This window comes from Hippocampus guttulatus, chromosome 1 (assembly GCF_054856545.1).
Source record: "Hippocampus guttulatus isolate MCC_2025c chromosome 1, RoL_Hgut_1.0, whole genome shotgun sequence".
NCBI classification, from domain to species: domain Eukaryota; kingdom Metazoa; phylum Chordata; class Actinopteri; order Syngnathiformes; family Syngnathidae; genus Hippocampus; species Hippocampus guttulatus.
The window spans coordinates 13,598,342-13,617,651 of record NC_141261.1 but is presented as its reverse complement, the minus strand read 5'-3'; the positions used below and the strand labels follow the sequence as shown (position 1 = coordinate 13,617,651).

The window sequence follows — 19,310 nt, the reverse complement described above, 5'->3', positions numbered from 1 at the left end:
CTTTAAAATGTTAGCATCAGTTTGTCAGTATACTGGAAACAGTTGTTTCCATGAGACAAAAATACATGTCTTCAGGGTTACGAAACAATGTATAAATGTTACTCATTTATTTAAAATGACATTTTACTTGGCTTTTGCTTGACTCACAGCCCCCTGAAAATGGAACAATGCTTGTCTCTTTTCAGCCAAACCTTAATAAAAATGTCGAATTCTAGCCAAAAGGTCAGAACCCATCCAAAAGGGCTCGGACAGAAGGGACATCACAGTCCAGTGCGCTTGTGAGCGATAATTTACAGATGAACAGATGAAGTTGAGCAAATGCACTGTAACCGTGAACAAAAGCAAGTAAACATTGGCGAGAAACCACGATAACACCGCCGTCACATTCACTGCTTTATGAAAGCGGCTAAAAGTTTGCATTCGTGGAAGATTCCGTTCTTAAAAGCTCATGCTCCACATCAGAGCTACATTTGCGACGATATATAAAGCATACAATTTTTTTCCCCATTCTGACTGCTGTCGTACCCGGAAATAGTAGACCTTTGCATACTCCACATCAAACCTTGCAGATTTGTGTCATTATGGCGAAACCGGTTGCAATAAATTGTCAGCAATATTCACCGATCACTAAATCGATTTAACCACCTTTTCACATTCTGATCACTCTAGTAGTTGGCAGAGGTATTTACTGCCGCACTAAATGTGATCAGATCTGTCATGATAGAGTAATTGAATTGACATTCACAAAAATCGTGAAAACTCCCTAAATAGCCTGGACATCATTTGCAGTTCTTTACTGGTAGATATTGCCGTAGAATGTCGTTGTATAAAGCAATTTAAAATATAAACAAGAGATGTTGTCTTGCCATAATTGTTTAGTGTAGCAAGTCCACATTGACAGGAGTTTTTGGGGGGGGTAAGAATATTGACAAATTAGCATTCTTTTTTTGTTTGCTTCTTTGTTTTTGAGGGTTAACTTGTGCCCATTTGACCCACTCCTAGTGCAGCCCATCCAAACACTGCTCCGATATCTACAGTGTGCCCAAAAGAAAACGGTTCACATTTTTAGCAGAGCCAAAGTGATGGATGGCCGAGGGGAAGCGCTTGAGCCAAAGTCAGTGTGTGGCTTTGCGTACAGTACGCGGATAATCTGAGATAAGAAACACGATATACTATATTGTATGTCCTATAAACAGATCCTCCCTTTCCTGTTTGGGGGGGCTGACGCTTGATATGGCGTCGAGGGTGGAAGTGTTCCGCCCAAGGTCAAGCTAGCCTGAGTGTGTAGCTGGCAGAGTGGTAGACAGACTTTTCTCTCATATCCCATCCACATGTAAAGACACTAAATTGGCCAAAGTCGACCTCTGTTTAGTGTTTTTTTTTTTTTTTTTTTGTAGGCGCCATTGAGAAACGTTAGGTCAAGTCACAATTATTTATTTAGCCCTTAATCACAAACAAGTCTCAAAGGGCTTCACATGCCCACTGTTGACAAGTATTCACGACATCCCCTGACGGGAGAATGGGTGGGGAGTGGGGACTGGGGGACTCAAAAACACCCATCTGGGGAAAAATGAGAAACCTTGAGAAGGGGCCGCAGATGGGAGAATCCCCCTTCCAGGATGACCAGGATGCAATGGATGCCGAGTGACCTACATTTGACACAATATTGTACTGTACAACCACGTAGGTTACAATGATATAAAATCCATTTAAATAAGATGAAAACACTGCAGGGAGATGCCTTATATCAGACTTTATGACGGCAAAAGTTCCACGCAAAAGACAAATTTAAATCTCCATAATTTTCTATGGGATTTTTTTTCCACCATACTAACAACTACGACTGATAAAAGTGATGGCCATTGAGTTGCACGGGGATTTATTTATTTAACAAACGTAAACATTTTCAAAATGCTGATAAACATTCAATAAATGTTTTCCACGAAAAACAGAAGGAAAATGCGGCGAAAACTCCCGATTAAAGCGAACCCTCAATATTAAAGAGGGAAAAAAATGACGTAAAAAAATCTGAACATGTGAATCCAGGGGTCCACCGTACTATGAAAAACAGCACTGCTTTTATCGAACATCCAACGTCATGACATAAGTGACGGCACACTAAAATCATCTCTTTTTCAGAGAGGTTGTCATGCAGGTCTGTATTTTGCACCTACGTTCATTGGCTTGATTGCCATCTTTTCTGACAGTGTCATTGTCATGCCACAAATCACTTTAACCACTGTCTATATTTACCACAATTCATCTTTTGTTTCATTTACGACTCAAAACTGCCTGAAGCTTTATTCCCAAACGACTGATAACGTCCAGACACTTTCTTATAAGCCTCAAGTCCTTGTACGACAACTTTGACAAAAATGCTTTCTTCCAGGAATACATTTCCCTGACTACGCTTGAAAATGACTGGAATTGTCCTGCTGGAGGGAGGGGCGGCGGACATCAGGATACATGCTGCAATGGAGGAAATATATTGGGACAATAGAAGGAAGTGCGCAGCCAGTGACCAGTGACAACACCCGACACGGTAAAACAAACCGACTAACCTTGTTGGCTGCTGATGGTTAGACAGGAATCCGTAAGTATCAACTATCTTTCCCCTGTCTTTACTTCAATGTCCAAAAAAAAGAATCGGCTGTCCAGCCATAATTGGAAGCTCGCAGCAGTCATAATCTACTCTCCTGTACAGTACCGTTATCCAAGGCTTGAAATAAGCGGCTTGGCATCGCGGTTTACGAGTCAAAATTCACAATGCTGCATATGGGCTGCCTAATATTATGGAAATCCGAGAACACTAAAAGTTCCTTGACACTTCATTCTGCATGCAGTATAAAGTATAAAGGATGTATGTCAGTGTGGCAATGCCGCGCGTAGTTTTGCCTTGATACCCGCGCATTGTTTTGAAAATGTGCTGCAGTTTCACTACAAGTCGGTGGGGTGTCGCAATGGCTGATCTTGGCTAAGAGAGCACAAGATGGAGTTTCCTTTGCATTTTAGGGCCAATTCCGGTAGATGCTTTTACTTTGCTAAACAAGGAAACAAAGGAGGCAGGGGGCGTTATTTCCAACTTTTATTATCTCCTTTGAAGAAACAATCTAAATACAGCCAACTGAAGAGCCCACTCAGCATTTGTTGGGCAGATCTGGATAGCCACTCGGTACCATGGCAGTCAGCAAGTCCATGCATGCATGTAACGCGCATGTAAAAACCAAAAGTAAAAATGAAGCCCTTAAGCCAGGCTTAAATAAAACACGGAGGGAATAAACAGGGCTCAACCCATGGCTGCAACGAGGCTTTACGTCTATGCAATTTCAACGACGAGAGCACTTCTAAAAAGCTGGGTGTCGGTGTTTTTCCTCAAGCTTTGCTTGAGCGAAGTTGATTCTTTAAAACTAAATTCTTTCAATCTCTTAGGAACATTTCTGGTCGGATGCCAACTGCGATTGGCCGTGGCCGACTCTGCTCCTGCTCCTGGTTCCGTTTTGCAGAGCTTGAGCTCTGCCTCCGTCCGCTGTCCTGGATAGTGGGTTAGAGTGTGCGGGCAAACCCGGTGAAGCGTGACACATGAGAGAGAAAGGCTCGGGTCGAGCTCTCTTTGCAAGCTTGCTCATTGGACGATGGCTGGCACTTAGTGGGTTACCCATGGCCCAGATATTTGTTAATACCCCCCCCCCCCCCTCCATCCGCTCCACCATCTATCCCCGACTCCAGCCCAGTAACCCGCCTCCCCAGAACTGGCCCTCGGTGCCCCCGCCCTCCCCCTCAAACAACCCCCTTCCGCTCAGCCTCGTTGCTGAAAAACAACCGATCTAATCTGACTCGATTGCCACGGCCCACCGGAGACATGCAAGACGCTGCAGTTGGAAGACTCCACACAGGCAAATGATGGCAATGTGGACTTATTGTATCGCATTCACATCAATCTTGCAAAAACGCCAACAAACGTGGCATCGCAAATGTCGGAAATCACATCGAAGGAATTTGTGAAGCTTCCCACTCAATAAACTGATGGGGTTGTGGTCACCCATCAAAGATTTTTTGTTGTTGTTGGAAACTCTACACTGATGACGGGAAGCCAGTGAGAATTAGAGAAGAAATGCAAACCCGTGGTTGCGTCTGTTATGCACGTTGTGGTACCGCCTACACCAGGGGTCACTAACATGGTGCTCGAAGGCATCGGGTAGCCCCCAAGGTCCATGTGAGTAGCCCATGAGCCTGCTATACAAAGGGCTCAACAGTCATGGGACATTGTGATTTTATCAGAATCTTGTAAGCGGTTACTACAGTGGACAGCTTATCAGGTTATCATTATTTGTGCGTGAAAGGGTTCAGAGGTTTTTTTTTGTACAGTCATACCTCAATTTTCGACCATAATCTGTTCCAGAAGGCTGTACGAAAAGCGATTTGTTCGAAATCCGAAACTATTTGATTAGCCCGTGATTAGGGGCTAATAATACACGATGCAGAAATAACATAAAACCAGTCAGATTTGCGAAAATCGCAACAAACACGTCTGCTCACAATGAACGTTACACGACGAAGCGTCACTTCCTCGTGTAAGGAAGCCGAGAGGAGTCGAGTGGCGTATTTGGGTTTGCTCAGTTTGGTCAAAAAAACGGTTTTCGGTGGTAATCCGAGGCGTAAAAATCTCAAATTTTCTGATAACAGAGACGAGACGTTCGAAAAGCAAGGTTTGACTGTAATTATGGCGAGAAATTCTTCACGTGATTGATGTCTTCACATGAATGAATATAATTCATAATAACATCAAAAGGTAAGAAACTGGTAGTCCTTGCGATATTTGCTCCATGTGCAGCACTTTGTATACAGCGGTGGTTGTTTTAAAGTGCTCTATAAATACAGTTGAGTTGAGAAATACTGTACAAGGTTATTCCTCTCCCCACTTAGGACTGAAGTTTCCATTAATGCGGAAAGTCAAGCTATTTATCAAACCTAATCTACCTGCTACAGCTGTTGTTTGGGTGCATTCTCGTTGCTGAGGTGGGATGGGTTGGATTCAGGGGCCTTTGCTGACACCCCCAATATTGCCAGCCTGTGTAAGGATGGGAGGGACGAGGCGGGGGCAGGTCCGTTCTTAATCTGTGCCATCTGTTGCGTAACGACGCCCACCCCCTAAAAGCACCAGCGCGACTCAGTCTGTCTGTCTGTCTGGGTCTGGCAGAGTGATGCTAATCCCAGAGTTGACACTGCCCTAAAATCAGAGAGCCACAACGACTGACCACAATGCTTTTGTACCACAACCTGGCTTCTACCAGCCCCCCCTCACCACCCCCCTTCCCCAGCCATCCTGCGTACCCTTACTTTCCCAAATATGTGATGAAAACAGATGAATGAGGTGCTGTGATGTAGCGCTGTTACACAACAAGGGGGCCTGGGGATAATCTCTAATGATTTATGAACAAAGCGCATGGTCTATCCCAAAATAAAGGGTTGTTGAGTGAGCCATATTCGATTGTAGTTTTTGGGGTGGATGGTGTGTTGAACAAAATTAACATTTTTTTTAAATGGGCAAAAATATGCAGATTTGTATATTTATTTATTTTAACACGCGCACATGACAGCATAAGGACAAAGTTAATGACATTCAACCCAGCCCCCACAAAAAGATATCTGTTGATTTTTGCACGTTTTTCTCTCGGATATCAAGTTAAACAAGTACCGAAGGAAAAGGTTTTGTAAAATAGGGCACCAGCGATATTTTTTTTTTCAAGGAATCGGTTTTCGAATTTTATTCCACCAAACCACAGAATCAGATACCAAAATTGGTGCTTCAAGAAAAAGTCCCTAACAAAACTCTTAAAACACTGACATTCCAACAATGCAAAAGCACAAGGTTGATGATGATTATTATTAACTTAAAATAACATTCCCCAGACATTTTAGTGCCACTATGTGAAGACATAGTTTGAAGGACTGGTACAGAAACAGATGACAAATCCATCGTATTTACAGGATCAGGATTTTTGGGGATGATCAACTGATCAGTTAAAAAAATAAAAATAAAAAACGGTCACCAATCCCGCCACAAAATGCAGCAATACGTCTATTTAAATAATGTGTTTATTTATTGTATTTATTTTTTTATGATTTTATTCAAAAGAAATTGTATTTTATATGCAATGGATATTAATGACCATTCACATTCTAAACAAAGATTAAAGCCTGTGGCTCGTTTACATCTGTTGTCACTCAGCAGGTTGCAGTATGCGCGGCTCCTTTTTACTGAGCATCAATACGAGTATTTTCAAACACTCTTGCAGGAAAAAGACGAGATTTGAATGTCAAACATTTAGTCATTAACTTAACTTGATTTTTAGCTGCTTTCAAAGCATATATCGGGGGGAAAAAATGGACAACTAAATCCTTACGTTGGAACCTTTTCAAAATTATTTGAAGAACTTTATTTTTTGTATTTATGAGCTGCAACTCCTGCATGGCAGAAGGAAGCAAAAGTGGGATGCTGACGTTGTGCACCAGTCTTATACTGTACTGATGGTCGCGGGACTTTGGTTTAAAATATATCGAGAACTTTGAAGGCGGTCAGAGCGTGATAAGGTGAGGTTGTGGCATGAAGCGAGAGCCGCGTGTATGTCTTGATTTGTTTCGCAAAGAACATTTTAAAATGTAATCTTGGATCAAAGATACATTTTTTGCGTGAAGCCTCCCCCGACTGTGTGTCATGCGACTACTTTTTCTGGTGGCGGTCATCTGACTGCAAGTGAGCGAGACTGCGGACACCGCCAATGCTTGTGCAATTAGGCGAAGCAGAGAAGAGGAGGAGGCGGAATCGGACTAGTACTACAAATAATCCCCAAATTGCAGATTAATAGAGCCTCACTGCACTCGGCGCCTTGAATGAGCATGATTAGAATAGTGTATTTTCCGCACTACAGTGGTACCTCGACTTACGAAATTAATTGGATCTGGAAGAAATTTCTGAACTAGAAAATTTTGTAATTAGACACACATTTTCCATGTACCCTGCGATTGGCTGGCAACCGGTTCAGGGTGTCCCCCGCCTACTGCCCGGAGACAGCTGGGATTGGCTCCAGCACCCCCCGCGACCCTAGTGAGGATCAAGCGGTTCGGAAAATGAATGAATGAATGAATGAATTTTCCATGTAAATGCCCTAATCCGTTCCAAACTCCTCCAAAATTCAGACAGAAATGTCTCCTAAAGCGTAAAAATGCATCAAAATATGTAATTTAACAATCACTCGAAAATGTCCAAGGCAAACATCATCATAGGGAGCGATCGCCCGACTCGTGAACACTTTCTCTGGGTGATTCACATTTACGTAAAACTGTCGGAACGCCTCATGGCCCGAGGGGCGAATGACGAGGACGCTGCCTCAACACATAACTATCTACATACTCAAATAGACAACGGTAGAGGTCCCTCTTAGCCAATGGGATGCCAGGATGATGTTCGGTAATAGCCAATGGCAGCACAGCTCTAAGTATGTTGCATTCAGGAAACTCGGAGCTGCGAGTAGCAGCCCACGCTGTATTTTTACCTTTCGTATTTGAAATTTCTTTCGTAACAAGAGGCAACATTTTCCTGTTGTGACGTTTCGTAACTTGAAAATTTTGTATGAAGAGGCGTTCGTAAGTAGAGATAAGATAAGAAAACCTTTATTTGTCTCACAATGGAAAAATTCGCAATGGGCGGCGTAGACGCAAAAAAGCAAATTATTTTTGTTCATCTCACTTCAGCCTGATCATTTTTGGTTGGAAAATATGAATAATAATGGATATGTCAACAGCAGTAACAGTAACATTGATAAGTTGCAATTCTCTGATGAAGCCTAAACCGAAGCTCAAGTTAATACTGGGCTCAACTGACTAAATAAAACGAAACTCATCTGGCATGACTGAACTGATCTATTTACAGTTTGTTCACATTCGGTTACGTAAAGCCACAATACGGGACAATGCAAATCCATCCATTACCCGAACCGCTTCACCTCACGAGGGTCGCGGGCGTGCAAAGTGAACACAAAAACAAACCGCGTACAAACACAAAAATTGTACTTGGTAAAGGCACTCAAATGTCGTTTCGTATCGAGTGCGAGCTGACGGTGAAAAAGAGCGCCGCAAAACACACATTCAGCACGGCACATGTAACCCCAGACATGTTCTGCTTTATTTGAAGCAGACAAATCAAATTAAGTGTGAACACGGTGCATTTACAACTGAGCTATACGTCTCCAACCGCAATCCATGCCGTGACTAATATGCTATTCTTCAAAAGCCAGCTGTTGAAAATCTGCCTTGGGTCCATCTTGTGATACGGTATCAGTAATCACGTTTCAATATGAACCAAGTTAAGCGTCGTCAGGCTAACGGGAGAGAGCCACGGTTTTGTAACCTCTCTCATCAAGTGCACATGACTGCCACATGCCGCTGAAATGAAAACATCTTTGAAAGACAAAATGTCTGATCAAGCCTGAAATCATTTTGCCTCATTTTAGAAATCTCAATGTGATGGGATTAACTTTGAGGTGGTGACTTCACTTCAATCTCCGCTTGGGCAAGCAAAAATAAATAAAAAAGACATGCACGATAGAAGATTGATTTGGCCAACCAAAAACCTTCCACTTCTTGGCCTGACAAAGTCCGTTGTTGTTTCAGCAGTTATGTTTTGGGTCATTAGCTTGCCGCATGGTAAAGGGATCTCCCCGACAGTTTGGTGCCTACTGTGTTTTACAACAAAAGATTCGTGAGCACGTCTTTGGCGGCACAAGCCAAACGTTTTCTCCACTAAATTTCACAGATCAGTTTGCCTTGCATGGTTGTACAGAACGCCGGACATGACACGACAATAAAAATAAATGTATCATTTGTGCACACATAACTATTATGTACACGTGAGGAACTACTTTGTGGGCACAGACTACTCCAGTTGAAACTCTTTTCAACGTTTTCACCCCTATAACGTCCACATTTCAATGTCCCGATTTCCCGTATTTCGTGTCCCCACAAAATAGGCCTTCGTTACAATGAACTGTGGGAAGCTAACTGCCGCCACGAACTTGCTTATGAGCAAAATGTAAGGCGCGGGATTCCCCTCCGTTGCTTAGCGTAAAGCGCATCGGATTATAAATCGCACTCTCGGCTTTTGAGAAATGCTTTTAGGTGCGCCTTATAGTCCGCAAAATACGGTACGATAGGCGCACACAAAATATTTAATATTTGTGTTGTACATTTATTTTGCTGATTAATAATGCAATTTCTGAGTCTGTGTCTTCTGTAGACTAATTAATCTCGACGCAGGGTACAGATTGAAATGAGTTTTGTTGACACGGTGTCGGCTCTTTTCAAAGCACGGCCATCTTTTGACAACTTACACGCTTCGCTTTGCCTTTGCTCAACGACGGCGGCGTTCTAACTTGCCGTGCAACGGGAAGTCGTCACGGCAAAGCATATCAATACGCTTCCCCCTTTGCTTGGGTAACTTTCCGTTCAAACGGCCGACTTGTTTAACAGCACACTCTCTCTTCTCTCGTCGCACGGCGGTTTGAATCCGAGCGGCCCTCTCTGACAGCATCCAGTGACATGTTGCGTTTGGTGCCGCTGTCGAGCTTTTCTGGTCAAATTAGTAACATTGACGACCATGCGCGTGTGGAAAAGTCCAAAAAATCGTGAGAATCGTCACAGCAGAGGAGGGTGGTAAAAGCGCCTTCCCTATTTTGTTCTCTCGTGGCGTTGAAATGCCAAACATTCAACAGCAATTGATACGTTGATTATGGGGCTTTGAAAATAGAAATACACTCCGATGCGCTGGAGCGCTTCATTTGAGAGATGCTATACCGTCGTAAGAAAATAAATACCCGTGCAAAATTGGTTCAGACACCCCCGCATAGATTTGTATCAGGTGCCATTTATGCAAGGGCAGATTTCTTTGTAAGCCTTGTCCGCAGGAGGAAAACCCGTGATGACACTCCAATAGTTATTGTCGTTGAAAAGAAGCATGCTTTGCATCTTGTACTTGTATTCGCAAAATACAACAGCGCTGGTACCACTTCTCCAGAATCATTTACTGTATAGCTTCCGGGCCGGTGGACTTTTGAGTACGGCTACAATACTAACGTAGCTCCAACGCAAACACAGATGAGAAAACACGAAAGAGGAAGTGAAAGCAATGCCATGTCCAGGAAAGGTTTTTATGTTTCCGAACAATACAGTATTTGATGAAGACAAAACATGATTTTTCATCACGAATGCCACAAATTCGCATCAATGAGTACTCGGAAATGTACATACTTGTACATCCCGAGAAAAGAAAGAGATGAGCCTCAAAATATGACTTGCTCTGGATTAAAACTGTCTACCTCAAAACTTTACTCCATCAAAATAACGGGACGTGACCTTTGACATGTATTTTTGTTTTCATTGCTATTTGCACTGTTTGATATTTTCCGGTGAGCCTGTAATTGCACTCCATCGCTGTCATTTGTTTGAGAGCTGACTTTTGACTGATTTTAATCCATTTTTGGTTCATATTTGATTTGATGTACACCTGAACATTTCATTTTGCAGTTCGAACTCTTTCGCCATACATTTTACGATGTAAAATGTAAAAAAACAAAAGCAAAAAAGTGTTTGTTACACTTCACAGTGTAGTGATCATTTTCATGCTTTGCAACTTGGTGGAAGAGAGCAAATATATATCACCCGTCATCATCACAACACTAAATCTCAAACTTGAAGTCAATCTCAGATGACGTCACGCGACAAAGGTGAAGCAAAGGTGGCATAAAGTTTCGGAGATGTGACTTTTCCAAGAGGCCCCCAGTTGTTCTGCCATCACTATCAACAACTTACACCAAGTTTCATTAAAATCCAAATCTGCTTGGTTCAACCCGCTGGCTGATTTGGCATGAAACAACCCTTGGAGGGGAAACAGAAGCTTAGCCAAAACATGCTGGCTGATATAACCCAAATATTGAATCTAAAAACAACGACTTTTCGATGCGGGCATGGCTCATGTCATGGTTTTATCAATCCAATATTATCGCAATACTGCCAAGGGAAAATATAAATATGTGCAAGATTTTGTTGGAATGAAAAACAATGCATGGACGGATGCAATAGCATGAATTAATTCAAATGAAATAATTAGCGAGGAAACAGCAACAACCAAGATGAGTTTACACACACGCCAAGGACAAATGCGTTGAGGCAGCAAATACTGAGTATGTAGGAAAATGCTAACCAGACTTGCTAACAACTGGATGATATCGTTTTGATTTTTGTCCGCAGCACGACTCGTGACCCTCCACTTGCAAAGCCCTGAAAGATGAGCGACAGGCGCTCTCGGCACAGCTATCACAGGCTGTACCACAAAAAATAAAATAAAATAAGAGCTGTCTTCTGAATATAATTCAGAGATGTGGTATTAGCGATAATTCCAATTTGAAACGATTTTACTCATTGTTTGAACGATGATACGAACGATTGAGAATTTTTTGGGAGCAAAAAAAAAAAAAAAACAATAATCCGATAAGGATGACGAAACAATAGTTCTTTTCCAGCAAAACTGTTTTTCCTCTCAGCAGCAGACACGTCAATGACTTTCTCACCGTTCCACCTGTAAATTGAGTGGGTACACGTGTCGTTTTTTAAACAGCAAATCCGATTGGCAGTCTCTGGAGTGGATAGGTAAGAATGCTGCTTATGATTCACTCTGAGTTCAACCAGACATCGATGTAAGACAACCCGTTCACAACTTCAACATGCAATCACATTTTTATTTCTTACATCCACAGACACCACAAAACGTATTCATGAATTCAACAGATTTTGACCGACACACTTTAACCAGACCCTGAAAATATCGAGCAGATAACAGCCAATAATGTTGACATGGCAACGGCCAACACAGACATGAACAGGTCCCTCTCGTGTGCAACAGCACAGACTTCATCCTCGAACTGCACCGGTATCGACGTGAAGTCGGCCCATCCATACTGAGATCCCCAACCCGCGGACCGGTATGGGGACCTCTGCTCTAGAGCGCCACCTACAGTGGGAAAAAAATCCAATCACGGTACATGTGACCTAGGGTAGGCCGACCCTATTCAATGTGTTCTACTTTGATAAAAGGGAAAATTGCCTAGTGCGACATATTTTAGATTTCTTTTGAAGATTCTATTATTTATTTTCAAATCTTGAAAAGGCCCGGCCGCATCTTACTTCTCTGAGCTCTTCCGCCCCTATATGCACCTGGCAGGTGCCTCAGGTCTGTGGACCAGACGCTATAAGAGGTACCGAGCACTAGGCGAGGCTCAGAGAGAATCAGACTTTTCCGTTGCCGCTGCCTCTCTTTGGAATGACCTCCCACTGACCGCTGCCCATCTTTGAAACTCAATCTTAAAACTCATTTTTATTGTTTGGCTTTTGACTCCGCGTGAGGCTTGATTTTTAGTATTACTGTTTTTCTGCTTGCTACTGTCTTTGTTATTAATTTGTTGTAGTATGAATTATTTTTGCTCCATGTACAGCGGCGGTTGTTTTAAAGTGCTCTCGAAATACAGTTGAGTTTGAGTGCTACAAAAATTGGGAGGCAAGTGCAGCATCCCCAAATGTGCAAAAATGTCCATTCCAGCCATATGCCGAGATGTACAGGAAGTGAGCTCTGACTTTTTTAAAGGTCCCATTTTGGCAGATTCATAAGGGTTCTGTTTTTGCCACCTTGTCCTAGAAGGCTTCTTTCCTGTATGTTTTAGATGTCTCCCTCCTCCAACACACTTGATTCAGATGAACAGGATCCTTATCGGGCTTCCGGAGAGCTTGCTGATGAGCTAATAACTTAATTGAGGTCTGTTGGAGGAGGGAGACATTTAAAACTTGCAGGAAAGCGGCACGGTAGCACATCCGCCTCACAGTGCAGAGGTCGTGAGTTTGAATCCGAACCCGGCTTTCCTGTGTGGAGTTTGCATGTTCTGCCAGTGCCTGGGTGGGTTTTCTCCGGGTACTCCGGTTTCCTCCCACATTCCAAAAAACATGCAAGGCAGGTTGATTGAATGCTCTAAATGGTCCGCAGGTGTGATTTTGAGTGCGAATGGGTTGTTTGTCTCTATGTGCCCTACGATTGGCTGGCAACCAACTCAAAACATGTGTTTGACTTTAGCTGTATTTTGTCCCCCCCCCCCCAACAGTTGTTATCTAATTAATGCTGGCTTGCTGTTTCGTGTCATTGTGTCGACACTGGAAGTCACATAGCAGCTGTGGTGTGAGCTGCGTTCAGGTAAACAAAAGGGAATTTGTTCATTTCTTTTTGTGTATCATTATAAAGCAGAATACGAGGGTAATTCACATTTGTATTGGAACGTTTTGGATAATACACTGTACATTGTAATGATTAATTTTGGCGACATTGTTTGGTCAGCCCTGCGATTGGCTGGCAACTGATTCAGGGTGTCCCCCGCCTACTGCCCGAAGATGGCTGGGATAGGCTCCAGCACCCCCCGCGACCCTAGTGAGGATCAAGCGGTTCGGAAAATGGATGGATGGATTGTTTGGTCACACGGGATTTATTCGGGCAGTGTTGTGAAGTTGTAATGATAAGATGTCACTCTGAAAAATATGCCATGTTCAAGAAAAGGATGCGTTTTTGATTTGATTCGACTGCAATAAGATACATTTTCATCAGAATTGCAAAACATAATGGCATTATCAAGTATTGGTACTTGGTAGGGCTGTGCAATGTGGCCAAAATGTAATATCACAATATTTTTGACAGATATCTTGATAACGTTCTTACTTGGGGTTCAGGGAAAATATGCATTTGGTTTAACCCTGGAGAACCCAAGAACCCGTTTCTTCTTTGGAAAATGATGAATTTTACATTAAATGACTGCTATATGTTCACTGAACACCAAAATATATATTTTTTCAAATATTTAATGCTTTAATCCTAATTTAGGATTCGGGCCAAATTTGACCCTTTGGGATTTAAGGGTAGCATTTGAGTAGCAGAATTTATAGGGGCCAAATTTGACCCAGTGGGTTCTCCAGGGTTAAAAGGAAAAAATAAATATCAATCCAACAGGATGTTGAAAGTCTAGTGTTTTGTTTTTTTAGAACTTACTGACAGCCATCAACACAAAAAAGTCAGCAATAAATTAAAAATAATCAAATTCATATTGTACGTAACTGTGCTGTTATGTTAAATAATGACTTCAAATTGACAGTGCAGTGCAGAAAATGCACAAACACTAATTGTGATTCAGTTCCTGGTTGGGTCTGTCACATGTCAGAAAATAGGCAAAAATGTTGATCGTTTTCCAAAGTAAAAGCAAATGTTTTATTTTGATGCAACACAATGATATTCAGCCTGATTTCATGAAGAATTATAGAAATCAGTTCATATGTACTGTTGAGATGCTGAAGTTCCAAGCAATTGGATAATTAAGAAAAAAATCTAGCAAAAGGATGAATCAGTTCTCAATAACAATTATCGATTCATTTGATAATCAACAATGAATCCTGGCACTTGTACAAATATTTAAACACTACTTTTAATTTCTATTGGCGAGAATAACCACGTACCTGCTAAAGTGCATCAGGCAAAACCATGTGGATATTAATTACAACAGGGCAGATTTTATTCTATTCTACTGTAACAAATGCAGGAATGGCAGCGCAAACTTCTGAATGTCTCCTAGTTTCCAGCCCCCCCCCCCAATGCCCAAGCCATGGAATGACTCTGTCGTTAAAAATATAGATATTGTTCCCATCTTCCCAAACATTCCCTGCATTCACTGTTCCTCCATCTCAGCGCAGCCCAAGCGAGTATCTTATCATGCTCAAGGTCTCACGGAAGCCTGGCCTCAACAGAGAGTCTGGAAAAGGGGGGGTTGGGGCACAACTTGGCAGACAAGGCCTGCAGTATGTTTGGCAGTGTTTTTCCAGGCCTTTGTACACAGAATGATTAAAAAGGAGCCAGTGTGGGTATTTGCTCGAGCGCTCAAGATGAGTTATCTGTGAAGGCTACTGGACAACAATGAGATGAGCTCCATAGAGCACAGCGAAGGGGGCGGGCAAAAGATGATGTTTTGAGGATACTGCATTTGAGAAAATCACCACCGTGAAGACTTAGAACCGGAACAACACTTAAGTGATATCGAGTGAGGTGTTTGGTGCACACTACAGTACATACATTAAATATTTACAAGACAATCTATACGCAACTTAGCCACTTACCAGCCACTGGAGTAAGGAGAAGAGCCAGGCAAAAGCCAAATTTTGCTAGACACTGCATGGTTGTAGTTCGGCCCACGGGCATGATCGTATAGATCGACTTTGGTCTTTCACTTGGAGCTAATCCACACACTTGATGTACTTTCGGGTCCTCGCCTTTTTTTGCAGTTACCACATAAATGTTTCTTGCCTCGGTCCTCGGTTCAGCACAATTAGTCGAAATGCTCCTCCTCGCACATAGCTATACATTTGGTGCTCGCTGTACCGTCAAGGGGGAGTAAACAAGTTAACGCCGTCCCGTGTTTGATTCCCGCATGAAACCTATGCGATGAAGTTGTTTGGCGTATATAAAGCGCGATTGCAGAAACAAGCCATCTCTACAAGCTGACATGCTATCCGCCGGACGCCAGTCTCCCGCTGAAAAAACTTGTCTAAAGACGAAAAATGTCGCTTAAAACGACACATACTCCACGGAATTATCCATACACCATTCTCGGGTGCCCATCGACTCTACAAACAGGACGTTCCCATGTAATTACACGTTAGCCAATTAGCTTGGCTAGATGGCTAAACGCTATGGAAGCTCGCCGACGTTAGCCAAATGCTAGCGAGTTCGTCCTCCCCTTCGGCGTCCCAGCTTATTTCTCGGTCTTAAAGAGAGGAATGCTTCCAAACGCAGTGAGTTTTCCGCCTTTCCGCACACGAGAGAGAGAGAGAGAGAGAGAGAGAAAAAAACACTCGGGAGCTTGCAAGCAGGCGGGTGGGGGAGGCAACGTATATCTCTGGAGCTGATCTTCCTCGGGGCGGTCGACTGGGCTCGTCCTAGACGCTTTGGAGCTCCGTTAGGCAGACAGACAGACAGACAGACAGACAGACAGACAGGGTGGGCGGATGGGAACGCCTCATTTATTTGCAGGCTTGTTTGGACCGCTCGTCTCCGGTATCGGGTTGCTGTGGGTAGGCGTCTGGGGGGGCGCGGGGGGGGGGGGGGGGAGTACAGTGCAGTCGGAGAGAGCCAAACACGGGTACCGCAGCGCCACTGTGCCGCAGACGGTGAGCACAACACCCTGGAAGGGAAAGGAACGTTACAGACCCCACAGCTCCACGAAATTCCCGACTAAAGGGTTGACAACAACCTTGTTTGAACATGGAGGGGCTGTCCCAATGCTGTTCCCACAAAGTTGGCAGCATGGAATTACAGTATCCAAAATCTTTTGGCATGACGGAACCATTCAGAGTTCCTTTCATTGGAGCTATTATGTGGCGAAAAAGCAGGCCGTGTGGAAAAAGAATAAAAAACACTTCTGCCAGGAAGGAGATTTTCCCGGTTTTTTTTTTTGTTTTGTTTTGTTTTGTTTTTCCAGTAGGACACAGCTAAAACCAGGTTTAGAGTACACATGCATTAATGCTGTCCGGCCTGAGTTACTTCCTCAATCCCTTTTTAAAAGGAATTCGCCTGAGCTGCTAGCCAATCAGGTCAGAGATGCAATTGGCCAGTCACAGGTGGTTACAGTTACCTTCCCTGACACAATTTAATGTTCTCCAAAACTCCTAAATTATCACTTACAATGAAGGAAACACAAGCTGTATGAATGTAGGAGACTGGACTGTCTCAGAATTGTTTGTTATTCATTCCTTTGTTGTGTGTTCACAAACGCCCCCATAGAATTTATTTTGTGATTTCCTCGCTTGATTTTTTTTTTTTGTTTTGGTGCATTATTTTCGCTTTTCTTAGTGCCAGTGAAGTGATCATGAATTTCTGTTTTACGGAGGCTGGCTTTGAACGCCTCTCGAGTTGAACGAGAAGAGAGAAGGCACGGAGTCGGACGCAGATGTGCCTCTGTTTGTCGAGACTGTTAAAAGCATAAATAAAGTGTACGTTTAAAAAAAAACAACAACACCACAGCTCTCCTTTTTCGGAGCTGCAACATGTATCTATATCTATTTGAGCTATACTAGCCTACTATCAAAATCTTTTTCCATTTTCAAACATTTTTTATAAAGTCCAGGGAGCCACTAGATGTCGCTAAAGAGCCGCGTATTGCCGACCCCCGAGCTAAGGGGACACTATTTTGGACAATTGCATGCTCCCAACTTTGTAAGAGCAGTTCTTCCTGGACCAGTTTGAATGGATGCGAGTTTGGCATGGATAAACTTATTGGTCTTGCCCTGAACAGAGTCCTGAACACCTTTCTGATGAATGAGAGGGGGAACCTGGTTTTATTTTCCAACATCAATGTGTGACACACACCCTCTCTCTCTCTCTCTCTCTCTCTCTCTCTCTCTCTCTCTCTCTCTCTCTCTCTCTCTCTCTCTCTATATATATATATATATATATATATCTGTCTCTGTCTCTCTATCTCTCTCAGTGTTGACAGTCATTTCCTGTGTGTGTGTGTGTATTTTGTATACGGTATGTTCAGTGTTTACACTTTAAACTTTGAAGTTTGGGGGCTCCATGTGGTACCCATGTAAATATTCCAGCAGGTGGCAATGTAAGATTGTAATGCACAAATGGAGCAGTAGTCTGCTGTCAATGGTGGTGGAACCGATGTCGAAATCAAGAGGCACGATAGCTGCATGAAACAATGCACGCAGCAGATTTGAATCCAAATTGTGTCTGTTCGGGTACATGCATGGTGATTGTGAATTGGAAAATTGAGCAGGAATTGAGCACATGCCAGCTTCAGATAAGGCACCTCAATCACCAACTCAAGACATGAATGCATTCATAAAATCTGTCAAGTAATTTACAGTTTTGTTTGAATATGGATGCATTACTACCCGTAAACATTTGCTGTTTTAGTGTTTTTGTGACCTTATTTATAGTGAATATGCAAACACTACATTTTTGTTGCTTCGTATCACTGTGATATTCACGGCTCCAAGCATGAACGACATTGAAAAAGTGGCCAAGTAAAAAAAACAAAAAACAAAACAAAAGTGCTATGTTTTCGCCACACAGCACGAGTATGTGTGCAAGTGGGCAAGTGTTGAGTGACACAATTCATGTGGGATTATATCTCAGGGTCAGATTCAATCATGGGTAAATTCATGGTAGGTGTTCAGGCTATTATAAACCTGCGCTCCGTTTCATTGGGTGTTACACTATAAGCGCTCCTGGGTGCATGAATTATGAATACTTGCAACCAGCCAATAACTCATCTACAAATATAATGGGCCCTCTATGAGGTACACGTGCACAACCGCACTGGATTTAGCTGCAGTACATAAAAGAGAGACATTTTTGACAACACCTTTTAGGATGATGCAGTGCAATATCCATCCATCCATCCATCAATTTCCCGATCCGCTTATCCTCACAAGGGTTGCGGGGGGTGCTGGAGCCTATCCCGGCTGTCTCCGGGCAGTAGGCGGGGGACACCCTGAACCGGTTGCCAGCCACTTGTAGGGCACACAGAGACAAACAACCATCCACTCCGCGCTCACACTCACACCTAGGGACAATTTAGAGTGTTCAACCAGCCTGCCATGCATGTTTTTTGGAATGTGGGAGGAAACCGGAGTACCCGGAGAAAACCCACACAGGCCTGGGGAGAACATGCAAACTCCACACAGGGAGGCCGGAACTGGAATTGAACCCGGTACCTCTGCACAGTGAGTTTGACGCGCTAACCACTGGACCACCGGGCCGCCCGCAGTGCAATATTACAGTCCTAAATAATTCGCCACTCTAACTGGATTTTCAATTTCAAACCTCTTTGACAATGTCAACCAAAACTGTATCTAATCTCTGGGCAGATCTTTAGATAAAGCGCCAGAACTTTATCTTATTAGGTTGTATAAGTTTACATAATATTGTAATCATTGATTAAAGACAGTGATAAGCATAATACTTTGCGCTTGTTGTTGACTGACTTTCTCAACTATTCTCCTTGATTGAGAATGTAGATGTTTTCCTTTCTTTAGATTGATATTTTTGATCATATCCCTCCCGACTGCCAATACTCCCAATCACATGCCACCCATACCCACACATTTCCTCTATTTAATTCCCACTTGCAACAGCCCCAAAATCCTAATATAGCTCCACTCTAGAGGATTTG

The 19,310-nt window shown here is 43.0% G+C and overlaps 1 protein-coding gene across 1 annotated transcript in view; it reads right to left on the bottom strand.

Annotated features, from left to right (window-relative positions):
• Positions 1–16,169, bottom strand: part of LOC147210473 (bone morphogenetic protein receptor type-2-like) — a 33,900-nt gene extending 17,731 nt beyond the window's left edge. The window contains exon 1 of the mRNA XM_086111181.1: positions 15,247–16,169. Coding sequence (XP_085967307.1) covers positions 15,247–15,328 — 82 coding nt within the window. The 5' untranslated portion in view covers positions 15,329–16,169. The remainder of the gene's footprint in view (positions 1–15,246) is intronic.
• Between the last annotated feature and the right edge of the window lie 3,141 nt (positions 16,170–19,310).